General features: G+C 45.2%; 1 protein-coding gene across 3 annotated transcripts; it reads left to right on the forward strand.

The window, feature by feature from the left end:
• Positions 1-595: 595 nt before the first annotated feature.
• On the forward strand, positions 596-17,502 carry farp2 (FERM, RhoGEF and pleckstrin domain protein 2). 3 transcript variants are annotated; one of them, XM_037249243.1, is made up of 28 exons: positions 596-727; positions 1,795-2,033; positions 6,268-6,372; positions 6,573-6,615; positions 6,693-6,771; positions 6,921-7,018; positions 7,141-7,255; positions 7,972-8,119; positions 8,195-8,290; positions 8,363-8,526; positions 8,653-8,721; positions 8,795-8,852; positions 8,985-9,228; positions 12,590-12,783; positions 13,005-13,094; positions 13,294-13,427; positions 13,577-13,658; positions 13,750-13,987; positions 14,074-14,204; positions 14,304-14,372; positions 14,598-14,687; positions 14,783-14,803; positions 14,945-15,027; positions 15,119-15,237; positions 15,487-15,650; positions 16,435-16,542; positions 16,681-16,832; positions 16,927-17,502. In XM_037249243.1, the coding sequence occupies exons 2-28, from the start codon at positions 1,818-1,820 to the stop codon at positions 17,036-17,038; spliced, it is 3,222 nt and encodes a 1,073-aa protein (XP_037105138.1). In that variant the 5' UTR covers positions 596-727; positions 1,795-1,817; the 3' UTR covers positions 17,039-17,502. The 3 variants fall into 3 exon arrangements, with proteins under 3 accessions (XP_037105138.1, XP_037105141.1, XP_037105139.1); XM_037249246.1 differs by having other exon boundaries at positions 12,590-12,735; XM_037249244.1 differs by lacking the exon at positions 14,783-14,803.
• Positions 17,503-17,559: the final 57 nt, after the last annotated feature.

Genomic DNA, 17,559 nt, shown 5'->3' on the forward strand with positions numbered 1-17,559 from the left:
GAAGTTGCTTTAATGAATCAATATTTTGCTGAAGAAATTATGCAGGCATATTAAAGACCAATTCGGGCAGGTACAGAATAAATACAAACCATAAATCAGGTATTTTAACATGAGGCTTGTTCCATAGCAATGGCGATTCCGCTACACTAGGGGGTGCTGCTTGCCACAGATACCATTTCTGCGCCTTTTGACTCGCGTTTAGAATGAGTGGTTTTACAAAACAACTAAAAAGACTTGACTTTGCTCGATATTTGTTGGAATGGCGAGAATAATTGTTAATTTGCCACATTATATCTTCGGGCAAACGTGTCTAAATGTATCGTAAAACCTGTATACATGTCACTGCGAACTTTAACCCAGTTGAAGACATGCGACAGGATTAACGATAATGGCACGTTTTGCAGCTGTTTGGGGGCACGGAATTTAAGAAAATAATTTTGTTGGATTGTGTAGTTAGTTAGTTACTGACATTATTTGGAAACATGTTAATCCCTCCCGTCCATCACGGCTAATTTGAGCCAAGGATGAGGAGGGAGGCGGTCAAACTGGGCTAGCAAACCAGACGCCACATCTCAGCCAATGAGAGGCCGAGTTAGTACACTGCAGCCAATCAGAAAGCGGCGTCGGGTGCGCACTTACTTTGGACGACGGGCCTGGGGCCATGGACCGACGAGTTGTCCCCTGATCCCAAACTTTTTGCAGCCTTCTCTCGACACCAACCCATTGGGTAAGCGTCTCTTTCTTAAAATAAAGTAATTCTCATTTTCTTTTTTGCTACGCCAAGTTTGTCATCGTTAAGTAAACTAAAAACTCTCGGGAGTTCGAGCTTACTTAAGGAACCGAAAAAAAACAACGCCACGTTAAACTTTTTCCCCCTTTCGAATTTGACATTTAACTCGTTTGGCTCGATGTTAAACAATGACCCATTGGGACTTTGATGCAGCGAAGCGCATTTATGGTACAATGTTTATGTATTTTTAATTTTCAGTGGGACATTAACCTTTTATATTATATTCCTTCGGTTGTTACAATCAAAATAGAACGCCACAATTAAAACATGTGTAACATGAGTCGTGCTGTGCTGCTTAAATTCACCCATCGTATGCTCGTAGTTAAAATGTATGTTTTTCAAACAATAGAGGTTTGATTCATTGTAAGTGTAACCATAAAATGGATGAAAGACAAAACGTGAGCCAAAAGTCCCGAATACTACCGTATAAAAACTTAATACTTTGACTTTTCTCAGGGTTTTGGACACTAAACCCAGTAGCAACATGTGTGTTTATAATTTCCTATCATGATAGTTTAAACCAAAAAATAAACACCCAAACGCTTCACTTACTTACAAGTAACTACTACTTTCCGATTAGTAGTGACTCACCTACCTGAAAATACTTTTTGAGGACAAAAATACAACTATTTGTACCAATCTGAATTTGTATGCTCTTGGTGTAGTGCTTTTAGAGTGTCAGAACATCCTGCTCTGTGCCAGGCTTCTAATAAACAGTGTTAGTGCCAGAAAAAATATTTTGGCATCGTAGTTTAAGGTATATTTAGATTTTAAACGTTGGGAGCACCCTATCTACTTTCTTAAGATTGAATAGGAGTACATTTGATTACTCATGGACATTGATTACAAATACCTGAATTGCCATCATGTGTCGCAATTGTGATAAAATTGTTTTATCTTAACTACAAAAAAAAGAAAACACAAACCTTTCTTGAACGTGGCATAGTTTTTACTCAAATACAACAATTTTAGAGTAAAAAAAGTTTTCCATTCTTTTCTCTTAGGTGCTGCTCATTTGGGCGCAGTCATGGGGGACATCGAGGGATCCTACCGGGTCCTGCAGACCCCGGGCACAAGACTGGGTGCCCAATTCAACGCAGGCATCAGCACACTGGAGCCTGGCCAGAGCCTCAGTACCAACGTGGTGGTGGTAGGAGGCACCCCCACCGCCAAGGGTCTCGGTCGGGGGCTTCAGGTCCGCGTTCAGGGTCTGGACGAGTCCCAGGAGTTCTTCGATCTAGACGTGAGTGTTTCTTCCGCCTTTCTGGCACACTGTGATAAGTCTGCTGTTAGTTAGCCATTCACAGCAGGGCCGTGTTTGACCCGGTTTGCGTGTTGGTGACAGCTGCAGTCTGGCTTTGCCACGAAAATCCCTTCCCCTCTGTGTTATGCAGTCTTATTTACCGCCTCCACATTGTTGAAATTGGAGGTGCTTTCCTTTACATTTGCGGTATTGTCTTTGCTGAGGACATCGGTTCTTTTGATTAGATAACGATTGGGTGTTTTCCTGTCTCAATCTGATGATGATTTTAGTATCAGTAAAGCCAAATTGATTTTTGCCGTGTAATGATTATCTCTAACATTATCACTGCTGAGTCATGTTTACCACTCAGCTTTTGAGGCACGTGCTAGGTGGTATAGCTCAATACACCCTCATTTAAAAAAAAAAAAAATGAAGTATCTGTGTGCAAAAGAGGATATTTATTCTGGTCAGTGTGTGTGTTTATTCAGGATTGTTTGTTGCATTGAAAAAATTCAAATGTCATTCCAAAGCTAGAAATTTGAAGTCCTTTGTCCCGTTTTAATGAAAGTGACTTTGGAGGGAAGTGATGTGCTTTCCTGTCGGCCCGCTGTCGGCCTGCCAACTTGCTGCAGTAGCCATTCGCATAGGAAGCAATAAGGAAGCCAATAGGAATGAGCCTCTTTCCTGTCTTTTTAAGTCAGGCCGGTGTTAAATCACCGGCGTGAAAGAAGCATTGAAGACTCACTGATGACGTTGTGTAATTAAATACTGCGCCCTAATAAATCCCCCAAGTAGCCTCAGCAGTTTGGATTCTGTGGTGCACTGCTGAGACGGATGTTTTATAATCTAAGGCGCCATATGTTGTCTCAAACCCTGTAACTAATAGTCAAGTTAAATCAGTTCAGTTCGTGGATTTAAACTGGCTTGAACTTCACCCATGCGTTTGGATATGTTAAAAAAAGGTCTATATTCCCAAGTAAGAAAACATCTGCGTCCATATGCGGAAAACACATTTGTCATCACAAGTGCATTACGTTTGGTAGCCATTTTGAAAGTCCCTCGCTGATGTTAATGCGGCTGCTGCAGCTTTTTGCGCAACTTGATAACAGTAGATGCGCGCTGATGTCAACAACAAAGTGTGTGTGTGTGGGGAGGGGGTGTTAAACTTCACACTCTGGCGTCCCGCTATCCCCTTACACACTTGTAGCATTGCACCGATAATATAACGGCAGCACTCAAGCACAAACATGCAAGGGGAAAAATAGTTGACTGTCTGGTATCGACTTGTTGACAAACGTTCTGCCAAGATAGCATTTTACATCCCCCATGTAGTCCCCCCCCCCCCGCAAACAAAAGCACGTGAGACACGAGGGGTGACGCAATATTTTGTGTTCGGTCCAAACGTGGTTGTCACTTCAGACGTCGAGAAAGCAGAATGTATGTGTGGCCGTGACCCCGTCCAGCGGGCTGCCAAGAAACAAGATGGCTTCTGAGTGCCTCTCTTCATTCAGCCCGAGGTGTCGTGGGCCGGTCTTGTCTCTTTTGTAAAGAGGCACTGTTGAGGCAATAACGTTGTTGCCAATGTCTGCTTGACTTGCAGCAGAATTTGTTCTAGATGTTTAGTTCTTGGTTTGAGGACAGCTGCAGTCCTTTTTTTAATCCCGGGATTTTGCCCTTTTCCTGTACACGGAGATCAAGAATAGACACCAAATTGCAGTGGTGAATGTTTGAAATGGTTGTGGCCCTTCAAGCGACCGCCCGCCCTCGCACATTTTGTCATATTCGTCGTCCATGTGAACCGAGCATAAGCTCGCCGCGCTAAAAAGCCGTACGGCTTCGCCTGATTTGTGAATTCTGACAAACATGGCCAAGCTGACCAACATTATACTGATTTAAAAAAAAAAAAAAAAAAACGTATCACCCGAGCTAGCGTTCCGCGATTTACAACCATTGTTATTGTCGCAATTGATTTCTGCATTTTTAAAAAAAATTATTATAACTGACATATGCTTGCGTGGTGGTTCTGGCGCTGAGGCCCCTCCCGCCGGCGGCGCAGGAGAAAGACGGGCCTTGTGGTGACCGAAACACAGGCTCCTTTGATGCGGCGCGCAGCCTTGCCCCTCCACTGGGCCTTCACTCACATGCGGAGCCTCGCCGCGTACAGACGGCGCTGCATTCATTAGATGTGGACGGGCTCCGCTTTTAGGCAAACAGGCACATAAATAGCAACGGTGACAACCGCAAGGAAGGAGAGTCCAAAGTTTGAGCTTGCAGCCAGGGGGGGGGACGGGACGGAAGCGACGTTTGGGTCAGGAATTTTAACCGCAGGGATAGAGAGCGCGACGGCGATGTTGTGGATTATGCAACGGGTTTAACGATTATCATAACTAACTGCGTCTTTTAATGTGTCAAAGGAAGACTAAGGAGAAGAGTTGTTTCCTTGGTGCCAGAGTTTTTCTTTCTTTCGGGTGGATTAGATGCATCGGTTGATGGTGTTAAATGTGTGTGTTTTTATAAAAGAAGCACTCTGTTATCTTAATGCTAACACATATTTGGAAACACTTAAATCCGGCTAACAATGTTACGGATTAATGGGACGTAATTGTTTTGATTTCCAAGAATGAATTAAATTAGTTTTGGAAATCATGACTGTTTTTTTTTTTTTTTTCCCCATTTAGTTAAATTTTAGGGAAATGGGATATTTAATACTGATTGTTTAACACTCATTAGACTGTCAAAGATGGCCCTCGCTAAAGTTGTACCTAATCCAGGTTACGCAGGTGCACTAACACGATAATCCTGATTACTGTGTATTCTCACACATGTCCTCAACACCTCCGTTTGGAAAATAAATGTTGTCTTAGCTTGCTAACGGTAGCCGGGTTTTTGACGTAAACACTTGGTGAGCCCACTGAGTTGAAGTTTCACCCTGGATTGAAGACTCAATCTAGACATGGTATCTCCTGATTGAACAGCTGCTTTGTCCTAATCCGTGGCCACCACTTTCTCCGAACGTGATTGCGTGACCCGCTAACCCGCTTTAGCGCTCGACTTCTGAGACACGCCGCTAGCCAGCACATCACTCCGTTGCCGATTTGTGTAGCCCACATTTGATGACAATCTGGGTCCATCTTTGTGTTCATGAAAGCGAGCCAAACATCGGTGGACGGCGGATTACATGACATCGTAGCTCGGTGAACTTTGCAAAATGTTGTAACGTGAGACAAAACACCTCCGAATGTACCTCCGGATTGCAACACGTCTGGATTGTGAATTGACTCAGATGATTTGTGGAAAATATGTGATGGCAGATTTTATTCTTTGGTTTGGGACGGACTGAAAGGAGGAGACACGGTAGACTCATGGAAGAATGAGTTTTACAACGCGTATGAGCTGTTGCGAGCTGAAATTATTTCTCTTCTTCTAAGTGGGTGTGCTCCGCAACATCTCAAGTTGTCTTGCGCTACTTTTACCAATGTGGGCCAGTTCCTTTTTAAAAAGTTTTCCCCTTTTTAAAAATACTATTTTACATTACAACCAGATGTCTGAGCCTATAATTTTGCCCGCTACATGTCCAAACCTCAAGTGACGTGTGTGCTGAGTACGTAGTAATTAGTTAGTTGGCCCAGAGAAAATAAACCCAGAAGAAGCCTGCCAGGAGCCACACTTGGCCACACTTCTTGCTCTCGTTGATGGGAACGCACCGCTGTTTGCCGTCATTTGTTATATAGTGTGAAAAAATGACGCTTTAATAATTGCTATATAAATCCTCTTGGTCTCTGTAGAGCCCGACCACCCAAACAAGTAAATAAATGACTGAAAAACGTGTTCAGAATTTTTCTGGATGATGTCATGTCCCAGATATTTTTATTCTAGCCACGTGGTTTCTCTGCCCATGAATTGGCAGAGCAACTTTGAACTTCAAGCAAGAGTTCAGACCTCCGCCAAAGCTCGTCACCAAATTATCTTTTACAGCGTGGCGTGTTCCGGGGTGCGATATCTTTTGCACATCACATCTCGTCAGATCGTCCAACATGTTCTGTTGGGTTTAAGTCTGATTTAGGCAATTCGAAAACTATTCTTCCATTGTTGAATTTGGATGAATGCCGGTTATGCAAACTCTTCTTCATCAGATATGTCGAAGTTTTTTTTATTTTTTATATTGCTGTTGACACTGGGATGAGATTATTACTAATAATATTTGTTTTCTTTTTTTTTTGTCTCGTTCTTTCAGCCGAGAGCTTTAGGGCAGGATCTTCTCTCGGAGGTGTTTCTCCGAGGCAACCTCATTGAGAGTGATTACTTTGGGCTGGAGTTTCAGAACATGCAGATGAGCTGGGTGTGTAGATCCATGTCAGCGCACACACACTGAACAAACTGTCAAAGGCTTCCAAATTTTGACAGCTCGGCAATGACGAGAAGTATTGTTTAAAAAAAAATTTTGAAACAATTTGGAGCCAAAATTCACATGTCTCAATACTTTTGCCTGTATAATTGTACAATCCAGGCCAATGGTGATTTCTGTTTGTGTTCATTCAGTTTTGGCTGGAGCCCACCAAGCTCATTGTGAAGCAAGTCCGAAGTAAGTTCGAATAACATTAATATGAATTTAATAACACAGGATACGGTGTCATCTAATGTTTTGTTTTTGTTTTTCAGGACCGGCAAATTCTCTGTTTAGACTGGCTGTGAAATTCTTCCCCCCAGACCCCGGTCAGCTGCAGGAGGAGTTCACCAGGTCCTAAATTACAAACTCACAAATCACAACAATGAACCAGCCAACTCTGGACTTGACTTTGCATTGTACACACAATCTGACTCGTCTTATTTTGACACTAAACATGCATTTCATTATCTTCCCCCCCCCCTCTTTTTTTTTTTTTGTAGGTACTTGTTCTCCCTGCAGATGAAAAGGGATTTGATGGAGGGACGCTTGATCTGCACAGAAAACACCGGAGCCCTCATCGCCTCTCACCTCGTCCAATGTACACTAAAAAACATTTGGTTATCATTATGTCATGCAAGTAGAAAATGCAATTTCTGGAGGAATGCAATATGGTGAACACAAGAAATGGAATAATCCCTCCCTCCCGCCTTTCATCCCCAGCCGAGATCGGCGACTACGACGCGGCCGCCGACCGAGACTTCCTGATGAATAATAAGCTGTTGCCGTACCAAGAGAAGGTCCTGGAGGCCATTGTGGACTTCCACCGCAGAAACTTGTAAGTCTATGGCCTTTATCATTTGTATTTCATATGCATTTATATTAATTAAATGAAATGGTTTTTTTCTATGGTTAATTATTTATTTTTGTTTTTACTTTGAGGGACTGTTTGGCTTCCAAACATTCTAATTATTTATTTTTTTACTTCTATAAATTTTTTTTATTTTTTTTTATATAAACATGGTTTATTTGTACATTTTTGAATTTTTTTTATTAAATCCAGTGACTCTATTTGGTGTCTTGAGTTGGCAAAGAGTGCATTTTTGCTCTTTTCCCACCTCCCTTCTCCTCCAACAGTGTCTTTTCAACCCTCTGCACTAGTTTACTAATCTCTTCCCTCGTTTGCCAGAGTTGGAAGTACAAGGAGCCTAATCCCCCCCATCCTCCTCCGTCTCCCTCTCGGTCCTCACTATATTAGCCTTAAGGCCAGTAGGGCAGCAGGGGAGGGCGCTAAGGAGATTTAACCGCTTAACGGATCACCCAAAATTAGAATGTGGTGATGATTGGTCAGATATGTCCGCCTAACATGCTTTGTAATCTTTTTCTTTATTTTTATTCAAATTGTTTTTCGTTGCTTGTATCGCACGTGAAAATCGGGATAAACTAGGTTAGCATAGCCTTAAATATAAAAGTGGCTCAGGGATTGAGCCTTGCAGCACTCCATTTATTATTGTCCAGTTTGATGAGTGCAGGTGTGTTTTTGACCCCATTCAGTGGCCAGACCCCCGCCGAATCCGACTTCCAAATCTTAGAGATTGCCCGCAAGTTGGAGATGTACGGCGTGCGCTTCCACCCGGCGGCCGACCGGGAAGGCACCAAGATTAACCTGGCCGTGGCTCACATGGGCCTTCAGGTCTTTCAGGTGATTTTCCGTTCGCTCACGTGTGCTTCGTTGGAGTGACAATCCTGCCTGAATACACCCGGGTTTGTTTTTCAGGGCCACACCAAAATAAACACCTTCAATTGGTCCAAGATTCGCAAGCTGAGCTTCAAGAGGAAGCGCTTTCTGATCAAGCTCCACCCGGAAGTTCACGTACGTATGAAAACACATCGGTGACTGATCTCAGGTCAGATTTGATGGACGCGGTCTCTCTCGTGGTTCCAGGGCCCACATCAAGACACTCTGGAGTTCATGATGGGCAGCAGGGACCAGTGCAAGGTCTTCTGGAAGATCTGCGTGGAGTATCACTCCTTTTTCCGTCTCTTTGACCAACCCCAACCAAAACCCAAGACCATACTTTTCACCAGAGGCTCTTCTTTCCGATACAGGTGTGCTTGGCTTGGTTTTGTAACTCTGCCTCCCTATTTTCATTGATACGCTGAGAAAGACTTTGGCAATTTGACTGTTAAGCAAACGATGTTTTCAAGTGATTGATGGTAGTTTGTTCTTTTCAGTGGGCGCACGCAGAAGCAGCTTGTGGAGTACGTGAGGGAGAACGGAGCCAAGAGGACACCGTATCAGAGGTGTGTGTTGATTTGAAACGGACCAGTCAATTTACTTTTGTCGCAATATCTTAGCGATACCTCGATTTGGCAGGAGGAACAGTCGAGTACAAACGTCATCTCGCTCTCTTACCATAGATGTGCCAAAACAGGTCAGTCACTTTGATTCTTCTCTGAAATTAACTAGCTACTACAGTATTGAAGCTTCTAGTAACGAGCGAAAATTTAAATTGTTTTCTAAAGTGAACTTTATCCTCATCACGGTCTTGTGTTGCGGTCTCCAGAGCTTGTCGTTCAACGAGCGTCTCCGGACGCCGTGCTCGCCTCCCTCGTCCTCGCTGTCCTTCCACTCGCCGCACGTCACCGGCGTCAGCCCGCGCAAAGACCACCACCTGGCTCAGCAGCAGCAGCAGCCGCCTTCACCCGCCATGCCGTCCTCGCCGGCGTCCCCTCAGCAGCCGCCTCACATCCCCCCGAAGGAAGAAGTCGTCAACGGCGCCAATTCCCCGACTCACTGCTCTTTCCCAGGTGCTCCCACCTCCGCTCACCTCAGCCCCGCGTTTGCGTGTGTCAAAGGTGGCAGCCTGCAGTTGCAGGCGCCCCAAAACGAGGCTAGTAAGTCTTTTGGCAGGAGGGCAGGCAGGCAGGGAGTTCTCACACCCGAGGCTTTCGAGGCCGAGCTTTTGCGTACCAAACAAATGTTCTCGCCGCTGCGCGTCACCGAGGAGTTTATCGATGACGACCCCACGCAAATGTCCTTCTACGGGGGCGGGGTGGAGGCCTACCCTTACGGGCACGGTGACAACGTGGAGCAGTTTGACTGCGAGTCGGCTAAGAACGGGCTCTTCGGTATGGAAGACCTGAGCGGCAGCGTCAACCTCTTCCCCGACAGCGTGGTGGGTCATTCCGAGACCAGCTCCTTGCTCAACAACCGTTCCGAGTGCAGCTCCCTGGACAACCTAGGGCTCAGCTCCGCCGGCGAGTCCATGTCGGCCGTTCCCGACTCGGCCTCTTCTTTGCGCCTGCCGGGCTCCGACGTCCAATCGGAGGCCAGCTCCATGGTCAACTTCCCGGCGTGCTCGGTGCGCTCCGAGAGCAGCTCGGCCATGCAGTTCAGCGACTTGGTAGAGCAGCTGGAGCAGCTCAGCTACCCGCCCACCGCCACAGAAGGCTCTGGGAACGGCAGCACCGATTCCGATTCGGACTGGGGCTCCGATAGCGTCCTTCCGCCGGAGCAGAACCTGTTTTACAGCAACTCGCTCACCGGGAATGCCGGGATTGAGAACTTTCTCCTTCAGTGCCATAACCTGCAGGCCTTGGCTCTCGCAGACCCTCCTGGACCTGCGCACATTTAGTTGAAATCCAACCAAAGCTGGGTCACTTTGACCATTGAGCTCCACAAAACCCCTCTTTTGGAGAATGCAAACGCCACAAGATTCAGGACTTTTAGTAGTCTGTGGAGCTGAATGGAGTCCAATCCAGCACCCCTCAAAGCTCCAGTTCTACCAATGTCCCCCCCTAAAGGTTCTGGGGTTAAGTTTGCCGAAGGCACTCGAAGTCCCAATCGGGCGATGCAAATTTCATGGCTCTTTATTTGAGCACCTAAGAAAAAACGTGTCACTGTAAAGTGACAGTAAACAATGTTTTGTGCTCAAAAGCTGCATTTCCACCCTAAGGTAACTTTTCTCCTCGACCCTTGTCCACTAACAATTCCTGGAACTCTGCCAAGTCCTATCTCTCTAAGAAGAGTCCTCTTTTGGCCTTGAAGTAAACTCAGACAAACGTCCCGTAATTCTTTTTTTTTTACTGAAGTAACATTTACATTGTTACACATCCGCAGCACTTCTTCGTAACTACTTCATACTTGGAATGAAAATAGGCTTCGCATATTGTTGCTCCTCTGTCCACATTCAGGAATAGCAAAAAAAATGCCATGTTGCTTAAGTTGCTATTCTACCTTATGTTATTAGCATTACATAATCTGTACGTAATTTACCTTGGTGGCCAACAGCTTCCTTCTGCACTGAAGCAACATGGATATGCATTCTTAACAAAGCAGGCTTGCGCAAATGAAATTTTTTTTTTTGTGCAACAGTGAAACAAGTTTTACACTTCTCAGACACTTCAAGAGTATTAATAGATTTTTTGTTCGTTATTTTGTGCACTTTAAAAAGGTTCATGTGTAAAGTTAACAGTAGTAGTAGTAATAGTAACAATTTGTGGGCAGGGATTTGAAATCACCACCGGTAGCGGATGATAACTTTTTGCCCATCAGTGACCATAAAGCCATTGTAGCACACAAATTGTCTCATTGCAAAGCAGTTGCCATCGAAGGTTTGTTTTAGTCTTATTCTTTCCACGTCTTGACACACGCAAGAAACTCTTACTGCATGTGTTTGGTTTTAAATGAGTGTCTAAATATTGGCACTCGCTGTGGTTTGTAAATCCTGATCTTGAGGTGTCCTCGGTGCTTCTTGTTTGAGTCCTAGGGTGGAGTCGGAAGTAATTGCATTGATCCTTTGCTGACACCTGCAGGTTAAAGCAGCTGTTGTTGGAGTTGTGTTAGGGTGGATGTTGACCACTGCTTCATTTTGGTGCGTTGAAGATGAATATGGGCTGCCGATGAGCCATTTTGTCCCTTGTGAATGTAGCCGCTTAGAAGACTCATTGCAGGCTTAATTTGCGCCATGCGCAGACGTGTAAAAGTCCGTCGCTGAAGTAACATCAACCGTAAGCCTCCTCCAAAATGAACACCTAATTTAATTAAGTGCTTGGTAATCTTCAATTGAAGAAATATACATTTTTGTCTTTCTGAAGGTCCATTTTTATTTTTTGCATGTACAGCTCTTGCGTTTCTGTGCCTTCCGAGCACTTTTTGGTCTCAGGTGTATGTTTCAGTTTTTTTTTTTTTAATTTCTTACACCATAGGGTATATTTTAGCCATATTATAACTTTGACGTCATCATTATTTCTACTTCTTCAAATTCACCAGCACTTACTTAGACGTCCGTTCGTCACCGCAACACATGTATATTTTAAATGTTTTGTATGTTTCTCTCGAAAAGAATAAAGACAAGTACCACACACGTTGGACTTAAACATTCTTTTTGGAGATGAAAAAAAAAAAAAAAACTTTCCAACTTTCATAGGGGGTTAAAAACAAGCAAACATGCGTTTCGTTTGCAGTTAGACAGCAACAGGATTGACTGGATCTTAATTATGTGTTCTTTTATTTGGACAAGCTGTAGCCAAAGTCGTTCCAAAGAAAAGCTGCCCCTCCCTCCTTCTCTCTCTCTCTCTCTCTCTCTCTCTCTCTCTCTCCCTCCTGCCTGCTGCAGGCCGGTTGTAGATAAACTATAAACAACTCCACGCCCTCCAGACGGACCACATTCCTGATTAGCCGCAAGCAATTGTTTCCGGGTCATGGAGAGACTTTTTTTCTTTCTCTTCCCTTTTGCCTTGTTCCACTCCCACCCCCTTTTTTTTTTTTTTTTTTTCTTCCCCCGTTATTTTCTTTCTGTGTGCTGTATTTAGACAAGTGGAAGAGCAGCTGTGTGCTGACCTAAGAGGAGACTGTAGGATGATGTTAGTAATGCCTCAGTTTTTGTTGTGGTTTGATTTGAAGTCTGAATCATCCGATCTTCTCCCTGAGGCTTGTCCAAACAATAGGAGAGCGGGGAGAAAATGTGGGGAGACATTAGCCACTTTTTAATTGACCACAGGAATTTAGAGCAGGAAGTTTTGGAGAACTGTTTGCACAGCAGAAATTGTCTACTCACCCAAAAAAAAACAACTTATTAATTCTAATCAATTTTTTTTTTTCCAAAGAAATTCCTACAGCAAATGTGGTTTTGGACTTTGACACCTATATCCTAATCGTTGTGTGCAGACATGCCGTTGGACAGCCCCCGTCTGTTCCCCTTGGACGCCGCCGGCCCACTTTGCCTGTCGCCCTCCTTCCAGATGTCCACACTCAGCTTACCTGGCCAGGCCGCCACCAACAATGTCTCCTCACAAAGCCCCGTCCTGAGCGAGGTGGGCAGCAATGCCAGACTAGAGGAGGAGGAGGAGGGCAGGAGGAAGGTATACGCCCCCCCACCACCACCTTGCCTCACAGTACACCCCACCCCCTCCCAATTTATTAAAATTTTGTAAAATAGACCTATTTGACCTCATCTCAAAATGTACCTTTTTTTAAAGGAGTTCTTAAAGGTTCCACTGTCGTAGCTGCAGCAAAGGTGTTCATGTTTTCCGGAGATTTCTTTTATTTATTTTTTTTAAATATGATCTTATTTGGTCCTCAGAGGTATCCCGCTGACAAGGCCTACTTCATTGCCAAAGAGATTTTGACCACAGAGAGAACCTACCTGAAGGACTTGGAAGTCATCACTGTGGTGAGTGGGTGATATGGCCTTAAAGTAAAATCTGAAAATTTCCCCCCTAAAATGTATACATTTAATTTTTGGTCTAAAAAAAGAAAGAAAAGAAACCCACAAAATTCTCATCAGATTTGTTTTCCCTCCCAAAAGCAAATGACAGAACAATTTTTTATTTTATTTTTTTTCTATATGGTCCTGCTCTCTGTCCTCACAGTGGTTCCGCAGCGCAGTGATCAAGGAGAACGCCATGCCGGATGGCCTGATGACGCTGCTCTTCTCCAACATCGACCCTATTTACGAGTTCCACCGCGGCTTCCTCAAGGAGCTGGATCAGCGGCTGGCTCTCTGGTGGGTGTCAGAAACTAACTTTGTGTTGCACAGCTAAAACGTTGCCTTATTAAGGAGTGATGTCATCTGGGCGTTGTCAAGTGGTTTGGCTTTGTGAAATGAAGACAAAAGGTTTTTGTTTTTTGGGGGGGCTGGTTGTTTCCCTGCAGGGAAGGCCGCTCAAATGCTCACGTCAAAGGCGACTACCAGAGGATTGGTGATGTGATGCTGAAGAATATGTCCGCTCTCAAAGTGAGAGTCACTCAATTTACTGCTCTCACATTTTATCGAGGGCTATTTTAAGATTTTTTTTTTTTTTTATATCCTCAACTGCCTCCTCCAGGGCTTCAGCAGCTACCTGCGGAAGCACGACGAGGTATTAACAGAACTGGAGAAGGCCAGCAAGCGGTTGAAAAAGCTGGAGACGGTTTACAAGGAGTTTGAGCTGCAGAAGGTGTGTTACCTGCCACTCAACACCTTCCTCCTCAAGCCCATCCAGCGCCTCATGCACTACAAGCTCATCCTGGAGCGCCTGTGCAAGCACTACGGGTCCGCCCACCGCCACCACACCGACTGCAAAGGTGAGGCAACTCACAAAAAACATGAGAAAATGACACTCCATATTCTACTCTATATTGTTAAAAGAAAATGTAAAAAATGTGTGCAGAGGCTCTGAAGGAGGTGGCGGAAATCACAGCACAACTTCAGAGCAGCCTCATCCGCCTGGAGAACTTCCAGAAGCTCACTGAGCTGCAGCGAGACCTCATCGGGATCGACAACTTGACAGCACCCGGGAGGGTGAGTTGGCCTTTTATGTTTCACATTTAGTGCAGTGTCTTATTGTGTCCGCAAGAGGGCGCCAAATAAAGTGATCTCCCTGCCTTTCTCTCTGTGAAGGAGTTCATACGGGAGGGCTGCCTGTACAAGCTGACTAAGAAGGGACTGCAGCAAAGAATGTTCTTCCTGGTGAGGAGGAGATATCGACGATTAAATTAATCAAGTGTCAATTACCTTCAAAACCTTTTAGTGAGTCACTTGGAGTGGTTGTGAAAGCATTTGTCTTCATTTTATACTGCCTCCTGGTGGCCAGGTCGCTCACACCAAAAAGAGCCTCAATAAGCATGCAAAGAGTTGAATTCTTAACAGTCTGTTAGAACCCAGAGTTTTTTTTTTTTTTTTGCCATCTGCCAGTTCTCAGACATGCTCCTCTACACCAGCAAAGGCGTCACGGCAACCAACCAGTTCAAAGTGCACGGACAGCTGCCCCTCCATGGCATGATTGTGAGTATTTTATTAAAAGAGGGGATCGAAGGAAGGTGTGAGTGGCGGCTTCGTGTTAACGTTTGCGTGTCTTTGCTTTTAAACACCGGCCGCAGCTCATAATTCTGGATGCTCCGGTAAGTCTGATGAGCTGCTCACTTGGGCACCCGATAAACCTTTTCGTCCTCAGCTTAGTTCCTCACTTCATAGCAGAGAGCTCACATGACCAATCCTGTCTTGGCGTTTCAAAATAGGGTGTGTGACCTTTGTTTCTACAGGTGGAGGAGAGTGAGAAGGAGTGGGCAGTGCCTCACTGCTTCACCATCTACTCTGCAAACAGGACCATTGTGGTAGCAGCCAGGTCAGTGGCATCACCTGCTGTCTCTCCGTGACATCACTTCCTCTTGGTCTTGTGCGCAAATCCATTCATGTTTTGTTTTATGTTCACGCAGCTCCAAAGTGGAGATGAACAAATGGATCGAAGATCTCAACGTGGCCATCGACTCGGCGAAGAAGTCTCAGGAGAAGCCCAGCGTCTTCTTGGACGGAGGCCTCGCCGATCACTCCAATCGTAAGAAAGGGAATGAGTCATGTGACCTGGAGATGGGACACTTTATTAGAACACCGGATGGAACCGCTCAGGGTTACAAATTATGATATTGTTAGTCTTTGACATGAGGTTCTTTTAAATAAGTGATTGATTACATTGTGCAGGTGTACCTAATGAAGTGTCCCGTAAGCATGTTAGCTCCCCATCCTGCCTCAGCTCCCTCACCTCCTTCCAACCCTCCTTCGCTCCTCGCTTCCTTCCCGGCCTCAGGCTCTTCGGACGAGGTTTCTCTGGAGCAGGAGTCCGAAGACGACATGAACTCGTCGCACACGTCTCTGGACAAGCAGACCCACCACCGCGCCAACACCACCATGCACGTGTGCTGGCACCGCAACACCAGCGTGTCCATGTCAGACCATAGCCTGGCTGTGGAGGTACGGGCGCCGCCGGACCCCGACCACCTACGGTCAAATGCCAGGCGTGAACACATTGGAACACAGCGGGTCGTTTTTCATGTCGCCAAAGCAGGCTCGCCCATGTTCTGATGGCTGACGTCTCTTCTGTTACTTTGGAGCACTTTGTCTCGACCGTAACTCGTCCATTGTAACTCATTAACTTCTCCTCTCCATTGTAGCACGCCATTTCGTCCTCTCCCGTGTAATTCCTCATCTCCAATGTGACATGAAATTCCTCTTCTTTTCCCGTATCATCCACACTTCCTCTCCCTGTCCAATTTAACATTCCAACTCTTCCTCTAGCACTTCTATGTAACACTAACACTGTCTGTTTACTAACACTTCTCCCCCCCCCCCCCCCCCCCCCTGTCTTGTTCCCCCACCTTGTTGCATTAAGTCTCCCCCGCCGCGTCGCCTGAACTGCCTCCTCGCTACCTTTTGGGTCAGGGCCAGAGACCAAACACAATCACACACGTTTGCTGGTATCGCAACCAGAACCTCTCGCTCACAGATTACCTGCGAATGAACCAGGTACCGCCAAGAAGATGAGATCGACTTCTAGATAGCCTTGCAGTTTAAACAACACCGAGCTGTAAATTGTGGCTTAAAGTGAATATAGGTTTATGAGTCGTAGATAGCTAGCTAAATAGCTAGCTAGCTTCACATTGTAGTGGGCCACCAAAAAAAGAAAATCTTCAAAATTTAAATGGTTCCTAATATTAATGTGGCTAAAAATATTTAATAAACGCTGTGTGATTTGCAGAACCAGCTATCGGGGTACCTCCTGAGGAAATTTAAGAACAGCAACGGGTGGCAGAAACTCTGGGTGGTTTTCACCAACTTCTGCTTGTTCTTCTACAAGACACACCAGGTTTGGACGCACCCACAGACGCGTGTTGGAATCCATTTTTTTTTTTCTGCCTAAACAGGGTGTTTTTAAATCGAATATTTGTGTCCAATATTTTTTTACTCCAACTTTTTCTATTGATACTTGTGCGGTTGTGCTCAGGATGACTTCCCGCTGGCGAGCCTACCACTGCTGGGCTATACGGTGAGCACGCCAGAGGAGGCGGACGCCATTCACAAGGATTACGTCTTCAAGCTGCAGTTCAAGTCGCACGTCTACTTTTTCCGGGCCGAGAGCGAGTACACCTTTGAGAGGTCAGCAACTCGTTTCCTTTGCCTTGTCACCCGGATTGGAGTGGCAATTTATTTTTTATAAATTCAAATTTTTAAAGCACTGCCCCACTTTCAGGTGGATGGAGGTGATCAAGAGCGCAGCTAGCGCCACGGGCCGTGTGAGCCTGCTGGTCCCAGCCAAAGGAGATGGCGAAGAAGACCTCTCCACCAAGATGAACGGAAGCTGACATGGAGGAGTCCATGTCTGCATGCCTCCTTTCATTAACCACCTTAACATTGATTTCTGCACGGAGGCTCTTTTCAAGTTTTACAGGACCAACATAGCAAAGAGGGTGTAGCAGGTCTAATTTTGATGGAGCCAAGGTGTGAAGATGATGATGACGATGATGAGGAAAGTTCCTGAAAGTGCACACGAAAGACTTGAGTGCGTTGGTGCTGCTGTTCGTGCTGGCGTTGAATCAGTATTTGTTATTAACCAAGGCTGGTCCCTACTAAGATGGATGCTCTTAAACCATTCATGCCATTTTGTGTTGTCTTTAACAAGAGAGGCCGTCTTTAGTGTCTGTCACATGGCGCTAAGGTCTAGTCATCTATTTATTGTGTAGTGTGCGTGCGTGCGGGGAGCCTGTTTTAGTTTTATCATTGATTCTTTTTAAAACGCTGTCAAATAAAACGATCATTTCAGACTACACGATTGGCCTGTGCATCAATCTCCTTTCACATACACTGATAATAAATACATTTATTT

This window comes from Syngnathus acus, chromosome 4 (assembly GCF_901709675.1).
Source record: "Syngnathus acus chromosome 4, fSynAcu1.2, whole genome shotgun sequence".
Lineage (NCBI taxonomy): Eukaryota > Metazoa > Chordata > Actinopteri > Syngnathiformes > Syngnathidae > Syngnathus > Syngnathus acus.